The sequence below is a fragment of the Rhamphochromis longiceps genome, linkage group LG23 (assembly GCF_057381845.1).
Source record: "Rhamphochromis longiceps isolate RC_006_pf linkage group LG23, R_longiceps_female_GT1.1, whole genome shotgun sequence".
In the NCBI taxonomy this organism is placed as follows: Eukaryota; Metazoa; Chordata; class Actinopteri; order Cichliformes; family Cichlidae; genus Rhamphochromis; species Rhamphochromis longiceps.
In genome coordinates, this window is record NC_140578.1 from 30,100,230 (window position 1) to 30,118,299 (window position 18,070).

General features: G+C 43.6%; 2 protein-coding genes across 3 annotated transcripts; one reads left to right on the forward strand and one right to left on the reverse strand.

Annotated features, from left to right (window-relative positions):
* The first annotated feature begins 990 nt into the window (after window positions 1–990).
* On the forward strand, window positions 991–12,579 carry gart (phosphoribosylglycinamide formyltransferase). Its single transcript, XM_085397795.1, has 23 exons — window positions 991–1,123; window positions 1,290–1,383; window positions 2,833–2,982; window positions 3,579–3,674; window positions 3,753–3,927; window positions 4,567–4,678; window positions 6,975–7,043; window positions 7,182–7,307; window positions 7,405–7,492; window positions 7,572–7,657; window positions 7,745–7,913; window positions 8,267–8,498; window positions 8,776–8,870; window positions 9,211–9,320; window positions 9,415–9,613; window positions 9,707–9,958; window positions 10,040–10,192; window positions 10,358–10,561; window positions 10,647–10,805; window positions 11,212–11,342; window positions 11,556–11,697; window positions 11,785–11,900; window positions 12,003–12,579. Exons 3-23 carry the CDS (start codon window positions 2,838–2,840, stop codon window positions 12,195–12,197), a joined length of 3,054 nt encoding a protein of 1,017 aa, XP_085253921.1. The 5' UTR covers window positions 991–1,123; window positions 1,290–1,383; window positions 2,833–2,837; the 3' UTR covers window positions 12,198–12,579.
* hemk2 (HemK methyltransferase 2, ETF1 glutamine and histone H4 lysine) lies at window positions 12,313–14,090 on the reverse strand. Of its 2 annotated transcripts, XM_085397796.1 has the most exons (6): window positions 13,783–14,090; window positions 13,615–13,701; window positions 13,425–13,515; window positions 13,271–13,354; window positions 13,046–13,187; window positions 12,313–12,961 (listed from the first exon to the last, which is right to left on the reverse strand). In XM_085397796.1, the coding sequence occupies exons 1-6, from the start codon at window positions 13,905–13,907 to the stop codon at window positions 12,846–12,848; spliced, it is 645 nt and encodes a 214-aa protein (XP_085253922.1). In that variant the 5' UTR covers window positions 13,908–14,090; the 3' UTR covers window positions 12,313–12,845. The 2 variants fall into 2 exon arrangements, with proteins under 2 accessions (XP_085253922.1, XP_085253923.1); XM_085397797.1 differs by lacking the exon at window positions 13,271–13,354.
* Between the last annotated feature and the right edge of the window lie 3,980 nt (window positions 14,091–18,070).

Consider the following 18,070-nt stretch of genomic DNA (forward strand, 5'->3'; position numbering starts at 1 on the left):
TTGGTACAGTGTTTTTAGGTTTGAAAGCTTCACCTTTACTACTCTAAACATACCACTTGTCATTGTGGCTGAAAAGCTCAATCTTTGTCTCATCTGACCATAAAACTTTTCTTGAGAAAGCATATAACTAGTCCAGGTGGGCAGCTGCAAATTTCAGTCAAGCTTGAAGGTGTCAATTTTGGAGCAGATGTAAAGCTCTGGCAGCATCATTCTACACTGTGTGGAGTGACGCTGTTGCACCAGAAACCAATTTCCTCTTGTGAGGGTAATACTTTAGGTTTTCTTCCAGATCTTGGCAAAGTAGTGACACATGTGAATAATGTACATTTACATACAAGTGATGATACTGTTGTCTTGCAGTTGTCGTTCTCTTTAATCTTCACTGAGTTCCAGGACTTGCACATTGTTCTGAGTACTGGTTAATTGTGTTTGTTGGTTCTTGTTTCTTTTGCATCTCATTTACTGAGTTGTTTTATGTTTAATATATATTGATTTATGGGTTTATTTTGCTTTAGTGGAGGGTTGCTCCACTATGCTTGTGAGGGCTAGGCACGTGTAGTGGAATTCCCTCTGATGCATGTGAGCATACACACCGGGAAATGGGTATTACGCACCATTTAAGTTGCAGTGAGGATTGTAGACAGACTACACAGGATCATTTTACTGAACCTTGTTATTTTAAGTAATGTTTGTAAATAACGTGTCTTAATTAACGGTTCGGTATTCCCAGCCCTGCTACTTAAGAAGTTCTTTTTTTTTTCAGCTCTACAATTTTAGTGATTTTGTCCAATAAACTTTGTTTGATGAACTTGACCTGCCTCGTCTCTGCCCGATAATAACGAGCCTGTGTGCCTTTTATAACTGTTACAACGTTTGCGCCGGCAATCTCTCCTGGGGTGTTACACCAGGTGTTGCTGTCATCACCATCTAGTTAGTTGCCTTTACCGGTTTTCCTAATTCGAGTCGCCACCATTGACTGTGTTTTCTACAGTCAATGGTCGCCACACTAGCACGAGATGGCGAACAAACTACAATTCCCATGATGCACTTGCCAGTTACACCCCGAGGAAGTTGTAGAATTCCCCAAAAAAGTGTCCCAGATTAGTTTGTACAACACATAAAGGTAAGCAGCGAACACAAACGCCGATACACTTTGTTATGCTTCGTAGCACTTTAAGCTAACTTTTCGTAGCGTTTGCTAACGTATAGTGAATATGTATTTGTTACATTGGATCCACGTGGTGTGTTGTATGTGTGTGTGATGACATACTTTGCATCCCCTCGGTCAGTCAGCGGGCTGGGAGCAGAGGCTACACGTCTGACTGTTGTCCTGGTCTGGGCTCCGGCTAATTCCTGCTTCACACATACACTTAACACGCGCAGGTAAGTGTTAAAATGGCACGCGACATGCTCACTTTACCCAGTTTAACGCGGTAATGTCGCTGAATGTACTCTTAGTGGAAAAGAATGGGATTGAATGCATTGCACAGACGATCCAAGAAAGTTTATTAGAAATGCAGTGGATGTTTTTTTTTTTTGTTATTCTAGAATAAATGCATGGATTTCTGTGTACATGCTGCCACCTTTTCACTGTTTTCCCAGAGTATAGCAGTGAAATTCATTCATATACATTCTGGCACATGCCAGTGCAGTAATACCAGTTTCAAATGCATCATTTTGCGCAGCATGTTGTGTAACAGCGTATAAACAGCTTTGTCAGTGAAGGTTCTCAAGAAAAAAAAAGCTTTCTTAAACCCTTATTGGACTCGTGCATCTTAAAAGCGAGTCACATGAGCGGAGTGATTTCAATCAAACCCGATGATTTGGTTAATTGTTGAGCATGCGCAACCACTGTGCAACACACACGCCTTTGTGTTGTCTTATCCCTGAAGTCACTGCACTGATGCAGTGTATCTGCAAAAACTGGCCTTTACTGTAGCAAACCATGCAGTTGCACAACCTCCCAGGGTTCAAGGAATGGGTTTCAGGTCAGCGCACATGGGGATGGTTTAAACTCTGACCCCAGTTTGTTTGATTTCAAGGGCCAACAAACAACTTTGTAGTCCCTTTCAGCTGTTTTATATCCGTATCCTGCTTTCTAATAGATTCCCAATAGTTTGAAGTAAAAGGGATATGTTGGACTTTTTTTACGTATTGGTCACATATTGTCTTAGTAACAGTACTTTGACTTTATCACCCCAGACTGCTCTTGTAAAGGATTGTAAACTCTTTCCTTGGGGAAGCAGTTGTAAGGAACAGCTGTTTAAGGCCTTCGTTTGTTCTGTTGACTGTATTAAAAAGAGGCCAGTACTGTTCATTTTCAAAGACGGCTCTCAGTGCCCCCTGACTGATGTCTGTCCTCATGCATGCGATAGAAGAATTAAAGGTGTTTTTACTGCTACTACAGTGTCTGCTAGCTTTGTTAATTAAATTTCCATGACAGGGATTTTTTTTTAAAAAATGCATTGGATGAATACTCCAAAAATGGAGGGACTGCCGAATAACTGCCCAGCCACACTGTGGCTGTTATGGTTTTATTTTTCTATGCAAATTGAGCCTGTGTTTCCACTTGTTGGTGATTTAGCCTTGCCTGGTGACCATTCTGTGTAATTGTTGACTTGTGTTTATGTTCTGCTTGATTGGATCCTTGTTACTGCGGCGATACAAGATGATATGAGAGCAGCAGGCTGACTGAAAAGGTCACCGCTTCCTCGCAGCTGTGCAGTTATAGGTCACCGTTTGCATGCAATTAAATTGGCACGAGTGCTGTCAATTAAAGGTGGATGACAAGATGAGTTTTGGTGGTGGTGTTGTTCTTCTTTTGCCGCTCAGGTGTCATGGCAGGGCGGGTGCTGGTGGTTGGTGGCGGCGGGCGGGAGCACGCGCTGGCGTGGAAGCTGGCCCAGTCGCCACAGGTTCAGCAGGTTCTGGTAGCGCCGGGTAACGCGGGCACGGCCGGCTGTGGAAAAATCAGCAATTCTGGTAAGTGGGAAGTGTTTTCTATATTAATACTTGAGTGACGGGCAGCTTTGTGAAGATCAGGTGTCCCTCTGAGACACAAGCGTTCAGACAATTTTCGAAGGTCTTGCTGTGGCGTAAATCACTGCACCTTTTACACATTTTCCTAACAAAATGAAAAGAAATGAAGGATGACTCAAGACTTATGCACATCACATTAAACCAGAAGCTGCAAAGCATCAAACCTGTAAATCGGAGGAATTGGCTTGCCTGCTTTATGCAAGGGTAGCTGCACAGATTCCACACTAAAGCTGCGATATGACACGTTTTTGCACTTTGCCAACATTCTAAGTTTCTTATCTTACAGATGAACTTCTTTGCGTTTCATATCCTTCTTCATTAGCGTTACTCATTAAGAGCTTTAATAAATATAGCACAAACTTTTACAGCACCTCTGTTTAAGGTGACGATGAGGACGCTCGCACAGATATGTATTAATTAATGCACTGATTGAGTTAATTACATAATTAGCCTAATGGGATATGCTCGGTATGCCATGCTGATTACACCGTCAAGCAGCTGAAGACTGAATGATGTCTAAGTGCTCACACTCTGTGCAGAGGTATCAGTGAGCAACCACACCATCCTGGCTCAGTTCTGCAAGGATCACCATGTGGGGCTGGTTGTGGTCGGACCTGAAGTTCCGTTGGCAGCAGGTAAGTGCCGGCCGTCTGTTTAAACTTGTATGATGGGTATGATTTTTATATTAAATGCACCTGTTGCTTCTCTTTCAGGTATTGTGGATGACCTGACGGCCGCAGGAGTTCCATGTTTTGGTCCTTCAGCCAAAGCAGCTCAGCTGGAGGCCAGTAAGAGCTTTTCCAAGGCCTTCATGGAACGTCACGGCATCCCCACAGCTCGCTACGGGTCCTTCACCGACCCCCAGCAGGCCTGTCACTACATCCGCACGTCAGTACTATAGAAGGATATGTGAGGCAATACACTTCATTAAATTTACAGTTCTGGTTTTGGACTGTTGAAAACTCGTCTTGGTCCAGCTTAATTGAAGAAGTAGTTGGGATTGGAGATGGGGTTTTCTGTTTACGGTAAAAGACTGTCTATGGCTGCGAAGTTTTGTTTTTAGAGCCGTGAAACGCATAAAAAGCGACACCGTGAAAGAAGATGGAAGTTTCCTTCCTCAGATGGTTTCATGAGTTAATGATCTAAGATGTAATGACCGCCTTTCTGATGAGCGAAGCCGCACGGAGCAATCCGGCATAAACAGATTTGTTACTTTTATCGACAAAGGGGAGGGTAAAAGGGGAAAAAAAAAATGTCTTGCGCTCAATGAGAGCCGTTTCTCTGGTCATGTAAAGCATCTTGGGCAGAACAACAGCTGCCATATTCTGACAGCCTTCATCCATACGGATCGCAAACCCATTCCCCAACAGCAGCGCGCACTGCAAATGTTAAATGGTGCACAAAAAAAAACATTTTATGCTCAGTATCAGCATCTGTTCAGTGTATGTCTGTGGCGGCAGCGGGGAGGCAGAGAAAAGATTCCTGTTGCACATTATCCAGGTTTATTTCATCTCTTTGATTCTCCAGGGCCGACTTTCCAGCTCTGGTGGTGAAGGCAAGCGGTCTGGCTGCAGGGAAGGGAGTGATCGTGGCGCGAGATCAGGACGAGGCCTGTCAGGCCGTGATGGACATTATGAAGGTGTGAGGCTATTAAGCAATACTGCAGCTCTTCATTAATCCCTGGCCTTATGTTATAGCAAGGAGGGGAAAGAGGGGGAAATGGGCAGCAGTATTTGGCTAAAATTTTTAATTGAAAATAGATGAATGAGTGTTGTAAAAGCTTCCTTTTTGAATATTCAGTCACAGCTGCCCACAGAGCAGTCCTCCTAGATCAGTGATGTATGTAATGTTCTCAATGCTCATTTCCCAGCACATTTCTGGGCTACTTAAAGCTGCTGTAATCATTATTTTTATATGAATGTTGGACCAAACTGCTTTGTGTATATGAAAAGGGTGGGAATTAGTGCCAACTCTGCTCTTCCTCTTAATTTCACCTTTATGTTGTAGCTGTGCTGTTATGGCGCACTCCTCAGTCTTTTTAATGTCTTCAGATGCAGATTTTACACCATTTGCAGACAATGGACCTTGTTTTATTTATTTTTGAGAAGGACATGGTTCAGGGGCCCGTTCTTCGTACGTCGCTCACTACATCCAAGACCAAACCATCGCGCTAACCGTGAGCTCGCTAATCCGGTTCCCCGAACACACCTGCTGTTGACGATTAGTACAGCTGGACGCAGTAATGTGACATCACTGGGTGTCGTAAAAGGGGCTACGCATCGATAGTAGAAACATTGATCGGCAACCCTCTGATTGGTCGGCGAAAATGTCGACGGAGCGCGCTCGGCTCGGTATTTTTCGGCAGCAGAGCAAGAACTCTTGAGTGAGGGATTTCAGGAGTTTCAGAGTTTAATCAGAACGCAAGGGAACACTGCAAAGGCTGCAAAAGCAAGGAGAGAGGGCTGGCAGAAAGTTGCTGACAAATTAAACTCGTAAGTAATTTAATAATAACAATAATAATGGAGTGGATTTATATAGCGCTTTTCAAGGCACCCAAAGCGCTTTACAATGCCACTATTCAGTCACTCTCACATTCACATTTCAAAAGTTTTGAAACGGCTAAGGAACAAAACTGACTTGGCACCAACAATGTCTCTGTCTCAAACAGAAAGCTAACGTGTATTTCCTGATGAAGTATAACGTTAAACGTTGCTACTGTGAGCTGAAACTTTCTGCCACTTAAGGAAAAAAAAGAAAATAATTTGCCATCCGTAATTCAAAATTTCATGTTACTTCATTTAAATTTTAATGTAATAATTCAAAATCACAGTTTGAGTTTACCAACTTGACAAAAAAAACATGTTTTTGTCAGTTTTGAGCTATGTTGAAGTTTCAGTTGCCAAAAAACAGGGGGAGGAGAAATGTGGCAGAAACAAGCTTCCATGTTTTCAGGTGTTTTTCTTTTTTGGAAGTATTGGGAAGTAATTTTTAAACAGGAATGCAAAACAGAGTATGTTACTATATTATTGAGAGTTATTTACTATTAGCATGAGGAATGTTGGAGGAATTTTTCAAACTATTCCTGCAATAAAACACAGAAAATACCTCAGTAAACATTAAAATGGGATTTCACAAACTAACAGTTTTAAGTCTGGAGTTTGGCATTGGGGTGGTGACCAGGGTTGGACGAGAGGGTAAAGTGCTATTCTAGTTAGTATTGAGCATCAGTAGAGTGTAGCAGTGCAGGCACAGATGACTGCTCATTAATGTTAACATAATTTAGAATATTTACTCATCAAAAAAAACCCTGCAATTCCTGCTGGAAACTCTGGAATTCCGACCTACTCAGGAAAGCACGATTAAGGTCTGCTTCACTGAGTATTCAAACACGTTTCTTCCAGGTCAAAGTCATCTGCTTTGATCTGCTGCATCGTGTTTCCTGTTGTGAGCATCCAGAAGTGCTGCAGTGAAGTGAATTATAACGTGCTACTTTTTTCTTTCTGATGGCAGAAACATGCTACACAGCTGTCGTAATCTGTTACCATTATTTTGTGTGCTAAACAAATCCTGCAGTGGATTATATTTCTGTAGGCAGCTCCTCATTTTTCTAGACTTTGGTGTGCCTTGTTTATGCAAAGCTGCTTCTCTGCCCTGTATCCTCCCAAAAGAAATTGAACTGCAGAAGCCTTTAAACGCCTTTCTTCTTCTCTCTCAGACTGTTTCCCTTTAAAGCTGCACAGCAGCCTCTGGTGCAGAGTCGCCTGGTTAGTCAGTAGAATAATCGCTGGTGGAGTCTCAGAAGTTTGTTGGGGTTTTTTGTTTTGTTTTTTTGGGAGTTTTTTTTTTACCCGATATATTGAGCTGTTGAAGAATTTTGGGGGAGGTAATTGGATCTTCCAGTGTCAACAGTTTGCTGTGTTTACTGTGCGCTCAAGGACGGAGCCTTTGGATCTGCAGGGGAGACGGTGGTGGTGGAGGAGCTTCTGGAGGGAGAGGAAGTATCTGTGAGTGCAATAGTTTAAGTTAAAGTCTGAGAAAACTTAAACAAACTTAAGAATTTTTTTTATATACATGTGCGTGTATATTTTTTTTCTTCCATCAAAATTGGCAAACTGCTTATCCCGCATGCTCTGGTTTTGTAGTGCCTGTGTTTCAGCGACGGCCACTCGGTGTCACAGATGCCCCCTGCACAGGATCACAAGCGGCTGCAGGACAGTGACCTGGGCCCAAACACAGGCGGCATGGGAGCTTACTGCCCCACCCCTCAGGTAACGTTAACTGTAGTCGTTCTGCACCACCCTGTTTGTGCTCTACTTTAGTTTTTGCTGGCTAATGGTTAAGCTGCTTTCTGTCACTGTGGTACAGGTGAGTCAGGACCTGCTGCAGCAAATCACAGAGACTGTTCTGCAGAAGACTGTGGATGGGATGCGTGAGGAGGGAACACCCTATGTGGGTGAGTACCATCTGTAGTCAATGTTTGCTGCAGCAGCCTTCATTTATTTTCACTTATCGTTTATGCCCTTGTCTTTCAGGCGTGCTGTACGCAGGCCTGATGCTGACAGAGCGGGGCCCGAAGGTGCTAGAGTTTAACTGCCGCTTCGGAGACCCCGAGTGTCAGGTGTGTGTTTCACAGGCAGACGTCCACCTTTGCATCTCCTCTCTTTAAAACTAAGCGTTTCTCTCCGCTCTTGCCATTTTCCTCCAGGTGCTGCTGCCGCTGTTGCAGAGCGACCTATATGAAGTGATCATGAACACCATGAATGGCAAACTGGCCTCCAACGCCCCCGTGTGGCACCAGGACAGCTCTGCAGTCACTGTGGTCATGGCCAGTGGCGGTTACCCCGGCTCCTACAAGAAAGGAGTCGAAATCACAGGTACAGGAAATCCGCGATTTCAGCAGGAGTCTTGTTTAAAATCGTCTGTGAGTGAAGATGGAGTGTGGCTTCACTTTTTCTGTGAGCCTCTCAGTCTGTACATGTGCAAAACTCTAGTTCCTTTTTCCTTCATGTTAATGTTTCAGTCTGTGGTTCTGTGGATGTAATAATTCTGCAATCGAAAAAAAAAAACATGCACATTTTATTGCAAAAAATGATCAAGTTAATGTAATGCATTAATTTCTGCAAGTGCTTTACTGAAAACACTACATCTAGATTTTTGGGACATATACTGTGTTTGCGCACGTTATAGTGCTTGGAACTATTAGTGTAACACCTTGGCTCCTCCTCAGGGTTGTCCCTGATTCAGGACATGGGGCTGCAGATTTTCCATGCCGGTACAGCCTTGAAAGAAGGAAGCGTGGTCTCCAGCGGCGGGCGGGTCTTGTCTGTCACTGCAGTGAAGTCGTCTCTGGAGCTGGCCCTGCAGGCGGCCAATCAGGGTGTGGCGGCAGTTGGCTTCCTGGACGCGGTGTACAGGCGCGACATCGGTCACCGAGCCATCGCTCACTTGAAACAGCACAGGTGTGTGTGTGGCTAAAAATTCTGTTGTGCTTTTGTTCATTCCTTTGCTGGATATCATGTATTTGAATAATAAACTGCGTCCTTGTTCTTCTTTCCGCGGGTATTAATTTTCATCTTCAGCTAATTAAGTTGTCATGTAGCTGATCTAATTCACAGTGAGGAATTCCCGACTGATTTTTAGCCTCTTTCATTAGCTTCACTGTGATAGCAGCTGCAGACCAACACGATATTACCGACTGTCACAGTTCAGTGAGTGCTGATCAGTTGTCTCTGACAGAGGTCTGACCTATAAGGACAGCGGTGTGGACATTGCTGCCGGAAACAGGCTGGTGGACGTGATCAAACCCCTGGCCAAGGCAACTTCCCGTTCTGGTAATTTTGTTCTTATCTGCAGAAATTGAACACAAAAGGAAGAAAGGGTTTGTATTGTGTTTACACACAGCTTATGCGCTTGTATCTGTGATCGAATGTCAAACCCACAACATTGGGGGGAAATTGTTTAAATGCCACTCTGTAAACCTCATTTTATTTTCTTCCTCTTCTGCTGATGGAAACCTTTTTTCTAATTAGAAAACGCGTTTTCCTGCCTTTTCAGTAATTGTAGTCATTAAATGCTGTGATTTTTATTACATCTGTTTTATTCAGATAAAGCAGCCGTAGTCTAAACAACAAACTAGAACGAATGAGTCACTTGTTTTTCTGTCTTTGCCAGGATGTAATGCAGAGCTCGGAGGCTTCGCTGGGCTCTTTGACCTGAAGGCGGCTGGATTTGTGGACCCGATCCTTGTATCTGGAACAGACGGAGTTGGGACTAAGCTCAAGGTGGGATTTCAGTCCTTTAAGGAGAATAGAGCCTGTAAACCTAGCAGTGTTTGGATTTTCTTTTAATTTTTTTTTTTCTTTTTTAAATCATCAGATCGCCCAGGCGTGCGGGCAGCACGGCATTCTGGGTCAGGACCTGGTGGCCATGTGTGTAAACGATGTGCTGGCACAGGGTGCTGAGCCGCTCTTCTTCCTCGACTACTTCTCCTGTGGTAGCCTGGATGTGGACGTGGCCGCCTCGGTGGTCAGGGGCATCGCAAAGGCCTGCGAAATGGCCGGCTGCGCGCTGCTGGGTGAGAAACAAGACATACCATTTGAGGCTTATGAGGTAAGGTAGATCCGGTCTTGACGTTATGTTGAGTTCATGCCATCTGCTTCTGTTGCAGGTGGTGAGACGGCTGAAATGCCGAGCGTCTATCCTCCGGGAGAGTACGACCTGGCCGGGTTCTGCGTCGGCGCAGTGGAACGAGGAGCTCTGCTGCCCAGACTGGGGGATATCTCTGAGGGGCACATGCTGATTGGAGTGGCCTCCTCTGGGGTTCATAGCAACGGCTTCAGTCTTGTCCGTAAAATCCTGGAGAAGGCAAAGCTCAGCTACAGCTCCCCTGCTCCCTTTGGCAAGTCAGGACAGACTGTTGGTGAGTCAAAGAGATGAAGTGTGCCTTTCCTCCAGGTTACCCTTAACAGTTGAACTCAATTGTTTGTAATTCTGATTCCAGGGGAGGTTCTGCTGACTCCAACGAAGATCTACAGCCCCCTGCTCCTGCCGATCCTGCGCAGCGGTGCTGTCAAAGCCTACGCTCACATCACAGGTGGGGGACTCCTGGAGAACATCCCACGGGTGCTGCCACAGGAGCTGGCTGTGGATTTAGGTGAGACGAAAGCACAAACGCAAACTATAGCATAGAGACAACGACCTGAACAATGTGGAGAGGAAGAATAAGAATGTATAAAAACACTTAACAGAAGTGTTTTTATATTCAGCACAGTTGCAGCACCTCCTGATTGATTATTTACACGGTTTATGCACGGTACAGATGCCTCTCAGTGGAGCATCCCCCCAGTGTTCTCCTGGCTCCACAAGGAAGGAGGTCTGAGTGAAGAGGAGATGGCCCGCACCTTCAACTGCGGCCTGGGAGCGGTGCTGGTGGTCGCCCCCGTGGACGCTCAGAGGGTCCTGAGCCAGCTTCAAGCCCACGAGGAGGCCTGGATTGTCGGTTCGCTGGCCCACAAGGAACCTGGTGAGACTGTGAAATGCTGATGCTTAAAAACAGGCTGGCGGGACAGAAACAAAAGAGACTAAAAATGAACTTTGTGTTCACGCAGGGGCCGAACCTGTGGTGGTCCGCAACCTGAAAAACAGCCTGCTCAATGCGGGACAGGCCTCCAGCAAAGAGGTGGCAGTCGAGGCGAATGGGGGTTGTCACGACAACAGCATGGTACCACGCAAGAGGACAAAAGTAGGCGTTCTCATCTCTGGCACAGGTGTGTTTCTAATAATGGTGAAATGAGTTCATGCAAGTACCATTTGAAAAGTGGTTTAGGAAATCTGTGTGTGTCACATAAAAGCAACAGAAGAGTTTATAAGTCTAACATTGCCACTATCAGGCGCAATGTTTCAGTGACAAAATATCATCTAGACAAGGTATTTGCAATTTGAAAGTCATTTTGTTTTCCAAAATATTGAAGTACAGTGTCAGGTGAGGACGTCTTCCTTCTGACTAATTGTTTTAAATGTATGCGGCTGGAGAGAGGTCACATGTAGTGTGCAAAAAAGCGAAGGAGAAGAGAAGTTGTATCCTTGTATGTCTGCTCCTTCAGAGTCAAGATAATGAAGGACCATATTTTTTAAACTGGTGTCTAAAAATAAATGACTATTCTGTTCTCCTAGGCACAAACCTGCAGGCCCTCATAGAGCAGGCCAAGCGTCCGTGCAGCTCAGCTGAGATTGTGGTGGTGATTTCCAACAAACCAGGAGTTCAAGGCCTGAAAAGAGCATCACTGGCTGGCATCCAGACCCGGGTAACAACCAGAAGTAGCTTTTCACTTAACTTGGGGGGAAAAAAAATGCATTTATGATAACTTTGAGTGGGGTTTTGGAGATTTAAAAAGTCTGGATGAGCTCACTGATGTGAGTTTGGAATTAAATGAATAAATAAATACACCCTAAGCAGTGGTCTGATCCATGTGTGCACACTTTCTGGGGGAAAAACCTGTCTGTCTGGCTCTGAATAGGTGGTAGACCACAAACTATATGGCAGCCGCGCAGAGTTCGATGGCACCATTGATCGCGTGCTGGAAGAATTTGGGGTGGAGTTGGTGTGTCTGGCTGGGTTCATGAGGATCCTCACTGGAACCTTTGTCAAGAAATGGAATGGTAGGCTCCCTGAAGCGCATCTTTTCTTCTGTGAAATATCAGAGAGATTTAAGTTTTCTTACAGTTTCAGTGCGTTTGTTGTCACAGGTAAGCTGCTGAACATCCATCCGTCTCTGCTACCCTCGTTCAAGGGTGTGAACGCTCAGAAACAGGCTCTGCAGGCTGGTGTGAGGGTCACCGGCTGCACGGTCCACTTTGTAGCAGTAAGTAGGAGCTTGTGTTTAGTTCAGATGTGAAAACCAAGAAGCAGAGTCGTGGGAGGCAGGAAAGTTTAACATTTTGCTGTGGCTTCTGTACTCGATCAGGAGGAGGTGGACGCAGGAGCCATCATCGTGCAGGAGGCGGTGCCCGTGCTGGGTAGCGACACAGAGGAGAGTCTCTCCGACAGAATCAGAGAGGCCGAGCACCGAGCCTTCCCTGCAGCTCTGGAGCTGGTGGCGAGCGGCGCTGTGAGCCTTGGAGAGGATGGACGCATAAGCTGGAAATCTCACTCAAGTTAAAATAAAAAAATAAAAAAAATAAAAAAATTAATAATAATTATGTGCTGTTTACAGCAATTCCAGTTTACTTCCGTTACACAAAACTGGTTTTAGAGAAATTGAGGCACTAACAGAGTGATGAGTAGAAAAAGTTTACTCTTTAAAAAGTCTTCAGCTGACTTTTGTACACATGTGCTGTAGGGTCACTTAAAGCTTTTGAAAAAACCCAGATAAATGACTGCATTAACTACATTCCACATATCTTGTAGATTTGCATTGGACTCACTAAATAACAGATTTAGCATGATGAGCCTTCTTGTTACAGTATCTGAATGCTTGATTATGAGGTTTTGAATGTTATCATTGGTGACTTGATAATAAAAACTGTGGTTGAATGCAAACAGTCAATTATAAGGATTTCAATCATTTATTTTTATAGTGGCTGTTTTTTGTCCATGGCTACATGGAAGGACATTTAGGACTAAATGTCCTTCCATGGAGCCAGCTTGGATTAAAAATATCCTTTGACTGATCCAATTCCTTGCAGTTTTCCCATGCTGTTCGTCCTCTGGAGATTCAACAGCTGTCCAGTTGTCCATGATTTGCTCTTGTTGAATTCTACCTCAGGGGCTAAAAGAAATGCATCCTGGACAAACATGTCCAAGGAGGTCATGTTTGTTGGTTCCTGTGGAAACGCAGGACGGACAGCCTCTCGTTTCTCGCTCTTGTAGACAAACAGGACTCTCCCTTCAAGCCACTTTGGCTCAGTAGGTGGATGATCTCCTCTGGTTAAGAAAAAGGGGGGGAAACAACTATTCAAGCTTCAATTCCTTACAATGAATAATTTGCAATGAATAAAGTCAACCAACCTGGATCATTCTCAGCAATTGTGATGAGGTAAAACAGCCCTTTATCGGACAGCAGCTGCACCACAGCTGGCAGAAATCTGTCTGTCACCTCTCGCCCTCTCTCCCCTCCAGCCCAGGCGGCTTCGATGCCTGTGCTGCCCACCTGAAAAAGAAAACCCACTGAGTAACTGGAGGTTAATGCACCATGCCTGAACTTCATTAACCCTGCTGAGCTATGTGATGCACCTCTTCTGAAGGCGTAACCACGTAGGGAGGGTTAAAGAGGAGTATGTCCACTTTCCCACACAGCTGGGGGAGAAGAGAGTCAGCCTGCAGGAGGAACAACATTCAGATATGCAGGTTGTGAAAACCCCAAACCATAAGAGCAGCTAAAGATTACCAGGTCTGTGATCACCGGCTGCAGGGACACCCTGTTACAAGAAGCAGTCTCTGCTGTGCATTGTGCTGCTGCAGGATTCACATCAGTGCAACTGAAACATAAATGCATGCGTACATGAAACTGGATGCTATGTTCTACATCAGTAAGTCCCATTGGCTGGACATTGCTGCTAGGTACCAGAATGGCTCACATATATAAAGCCGAAGGTCCCACCACCGACGCCAGGAATGCAGACACCACTCCTGAGCCACTGCCCACCTCCAAACATACACACGGGCTGAAAACGGTGAAGAGGCAGTTAAGACTCTGATAAAAATGTGTGTGTGTCTACTGGAAATAATACTCGATCTATGGCTACCTCATCCGCTGTAGCCGGTCTGCGTCTTTCTCCAGAGCATCAATCAGGAGGAAGGAGTCCTCCGCCGGCTCGTAAACCTCTCGGAAGTCTCCTCGTCCAGCGTGGGAATAAAGCGGCGTACTCATGCTCACTCTACAGCTCACTAAATATCCGCTCCTCCATCTGCTGGCCCACACTAAGGAATCAAGCTCGGCAGAGCCACTGTTTAATGTTTGATGACAATATGCCTAAACTCATGCTAAAAATAAAGGTAGCTCAGCCCCGGAGACGTTCTCGCTGTACTTCCTTATAGGGCTTTGGAGTTGACGTCACGCCGCAGTGTATTGTGGGATCGCGGCGCCATGTCAGAAGGCAACAAATCAAAACAAACACACTGGCCCTTTCTCAATTCTAAGTACGCGAGTGTGATGCATTTGTTAAATGATTGAGGTAAAATTTTATTAGAAGATTTCACCACCAATTATAATCTGCAAATAAATAACAAAGAATTTCAAAAAATTACTAAGGCTATCCCTCAAAACATTCTATGTACAGCATATAATCTTTTTCAAAACCCTGACTAGATCCCCTGACCTCCCTGAACTCTTGGTAAATGGGCATAACATTACAGCTAACAGTCTAAAAAACTCCCAAATTAGGGAATTATTTACTAATGTTTTTTTTCCCTTATAGATCCAATCCAAATTCCATCTCACATCTGTTCTCTAGTGATCAAAAGTAAGAGATCAGAAAAAATTACCTAAAACTTCCCATTCCTCCCAAAGCTAAGGAGGTCCACTACAAAATCCTTTCTGGTATTTACCCTTCCAAAGAATTTCTCAGACGTCGCTTTGCTATTGATAATAATTCTTGCTCTTTTTGTGACGGGGATATTGAATCAACAGAACATTTATTTTATAATTGTATATTCTGTAAAGCCCTGTGTGCACTACTGGCTCTTTCCAAAGATTCCAAACTTACTTGAATTTTCTAAAAATGATATTATCTTGGGTTCTCTAAGAAAAGAAAAGAAGCTTGAAAATGTTCTAAATGTAATAATTATGGGCAAATTCTTCATTCACAAATGTCGTTTTCTGAAAACAAAGCCGTCCTTTTTGACTTTTCACAAAGACCTCTGCCTCTTCCTCTCATCTGTTAAATTTATGGACAAAAAACCAAGCTCTGGTTCTGAATCATATGATTATTGAACTAGATCTGCTAGAAAACCCCTAAGGTATAACGTCTTTTTTGTTGTTGTTGTTGTCGTTGTTTTGTTTGTTTGTTTGTTTGCTTGCTTTGATTCTGTTTGGGGTTTGTTTTTATTTATTTGTTGTTGTTTGTACTTCCTGTTCATTATCTATCTTCTATATGTTGGAATTCAGCCTGTTCTGATACTATTTCATGTTGGGAAAATAGAATGTTTGTAGAGATTGCCATAATTGTTGTACTGTTCTGTGCAAATTTAAATAAAAAAAAAAGTACGCGAGTACGTACTCACGTTCTCGGCGAGACCGGACTTGGCGAGAACGCGAGCACGGGCTTGTACAATTGGAACACCAGCGTACTTGATGATGTCACAGGTCCAGAGCTTTTACTGCCGTCCCCTCTTAATTTAACTGTGAGTAATATGTTATGAAGCTTAACTTTAATCACAGCCAAACCGGTTTACTCAGGAACAAATAAAACACTGAAATAAACCAAACATTAACATTTAGAAGTGATCTAAGTGACTTATATATCATGTTTAACCTCAGTAGTGAAAGCTCTATTAATAAAAATAGTGTACATGTACATACGTGTACATACCTTAATAAAAACAAGCAGGTGAGATGTTAGAACGCCTTTATTTTAGTGGACACTCAATACAATAGACAGCTACTGGGGTTTGGGGTTTGTTTAACCTGAGTAGCGAAAAGACCGCGGGGGGGTGAAAACGATGTGCCGGGAGTCGCTGTTCTCGCCGGCTCTAATGATCCTCGACCTCGCTGTCTGCTTTGGAGCTGGCGGGTCACAGACGTCTCCGAAAACGTCGGAGCACGTTTGGAAACATATGATATCTTGATAAATCGAGCCAATATTTGAAGTTTACACAGCTACATTCTCGCTTGAAAATAACTTAAAAGTTTATTTTGTGACCCAGAAAGAGTAATATTTAAAAGTTATTAGCCCCGCTCGTCCGCCATTGCCGCGTTTGAGTTTTGGACGAAATGCATTTTGGGATATTTAGCTGTACCAAGTCCACACAAGTCGTGTCCAAATTCATGGACTGCATTCTCCTGAGGACCCGTATGGGCCCAAAACGTGGTCATAAATATTTTGTACTTGTAAATCAGTTTTATATGTGTAAAAAGAATTTGTGTGTGTGTAAAAAAGATTTGTATGTGTGTAAAAAAGATTTGTATGTGTAAAAAAGATTTGTGTGTTCAAATCAGTTCAAAAAAGCACCCAAATCTTTTTTACACACACAAATTCTTTTTACACATACGAATCTTTTTTACGCACACGCAAATCTTTTTTACACATACAAATCTTTTTTACACACATTCTTTTTACACATACGAATCTTTTTTACGCACACGCAAATCTTTTTTACACATACGAATCTTTTTTGTGCACACACAAATTCTTTTTACACATACAAATCTTTTTTACACACACACAAATTCTTTTTACACATACAAATCTTTTTTACACACACAAATTCTTTTTACACATACGAATCTTTTTTACACACACACAAATTCTTTTTACACATACAAATCTTTTATACACACACAAATTCTTTTTACACATACGAGACTGATTTACAAGTACAAACTATTTATGACCACATTTTGAGCCCATAGACCCGGCCTTCGCGGTCTACGTGGGCCGGGTCCTCAGAAGGTCGGGTAGGCCGGAAGTAAACGGCCGTGAAATTGGACGGTCTAGCCTTCTGATTAGCGTCACCGCTGTCTCGGTGGAGTTTAATAAACTCAGCCGTCTGCTCCTTGCTATCTAAAATATAACAGGACACTGGCGTAAATTCTCGACTGTCTCATACTTCTGTTTAATCAGTTTTCTGTTTGACGTTTAGTCAGCTGTGTAAAAACCAAGGAGGAACCCACCCAGGGGATTAATAAAGTTTTATTTGATCTAATCTAATCTAATAACTTTAATCTCAGCCAAACCGATTTACTCACGAACAAACAAAACACTGAAAAAAAGCCCAACAATAACATTTTTAGGTTGTCTAAGTGACTTATATATTACGTTTAACCCGAGCAGTCCGCGGTGATCTGAAAATGATGTGCCGGGAGTTGTGCCGTTCTCGGCCGCATCAGTAACCCTCGAGCTCCCGGCTAGCTATCGAGCTGGTGGGTAGCAGACGTCTCCGAAAACGTCGAGGCACTTTTGCAAATATGCGATATCTTGATAAACCGAGCAGATATTTGATGTTTACACAGCTACTTTCTCGCCTGAAAATATGTTAAAAGTTTATTTTGTGACCCAGAAAGATTAGTATGAGTAATTTTAAAACTTAGTAGTTGGAAACATTGTTGGAAACTGGAGTTTGGCTGGGCCGCGCTATGAATTCTGGGATATGGTATGCCACGAAGGACACACCTGACCCATCCTTCAAATTCGGGGAAAAGGAGGACGCATTTGTCGGCTGCATTCGGAGGAGTCTACGAATTTGGACAGCCTTCGGCGCGTCGCTGTGACGTAATCGGTCTACAAATGCGGCCTCAGAAGGATGCAGCCCATGAATTTGGACACGACCACTGGCTGTATCCCAATTCAGGGTCTGCAGCCTTAAAGGCCGCATTTTAAGGCCGATTACGATAATTTTACCGAAAAAAAAACGGCGGATGAGGGGCGCCCGAAGAGTAAACTTTAAGTAAGTACTGAATATTATGTCACTTATTTATGTGCAAATGCTTAATAACGAAGAACATTAAAACATTACTGTTGGCCACATGTCGGCAAAGTTATGTGACATTAGTGACATTTGTACTAACTTGGTTTTAAAGCCTTTACTTTAAAATATACGCCTTCAATAGCTGACCTTCATTTTACAGAGAATGATCAAAGCTCATGTAGAAACAAACAAACAAATGAACAAAAGATTTTCTTCTTCATTTCTGTCAAACAAAGCTGTATGAAACGTTTCCAGCTGTTAGTATCATGGTTGCTAGGCAACCTGGGCAGCGCGACGGAGGCTAGACCGTCCCATTTCACAAGCCTCGCACTTCCGGCCTTAGTGGTCTTTGAGTACGCGGCCCTTGAAGACCGTTGAGGCTGCGTACTTTAAGGCTGCAGACCCTGA

Bases quoted from the DNA above. Each gene is read 5' to 3' on its own strand.
- gart (XM_085397795.1), top strand. From the start codon at position 2,838: ATGGCAGGGCGGGTGCTGGTGGTTGGTGGCGGCGGGCGGGAGCACGCG. The intron at 9,959-10,039 runs GTGAGTCAAAGA...TTCTGATTCCAG, and splicing joins CAAGTCAGGACAGACTGTTG to GGGAGGTTCTGCTGACTCCA. The intron at 11,698-11,784 runs GTAGGCTCCCTG...TTGTTGTCACAG, and splicing joins CTTTGTCAAGAAATGGAATG to GTAAGCTGCTGAACATCCAT.
- hemk2 (XM_085397796.1), bottom strand. From the start codon at position 13,907: ATGAGTACGCCGCTTTATTCCCACGCTGGACGAGGAGACTTCCGAGAG. The intron at 13,516-13,614 runs GTGAGCCATTCT...TTTATGTTTCAG, and splicing joins GGACCTTCGGCTTTATATAT to TTGCACTGATGTGAATCCTG. The intron at 13,355-13,424 runs GTAATCTTTAGC...TTCCTCCTGCAG, and splicing joins AGCCGGTGATCACAGACCTG to GCTGACTCTCTTCTCCCCCA.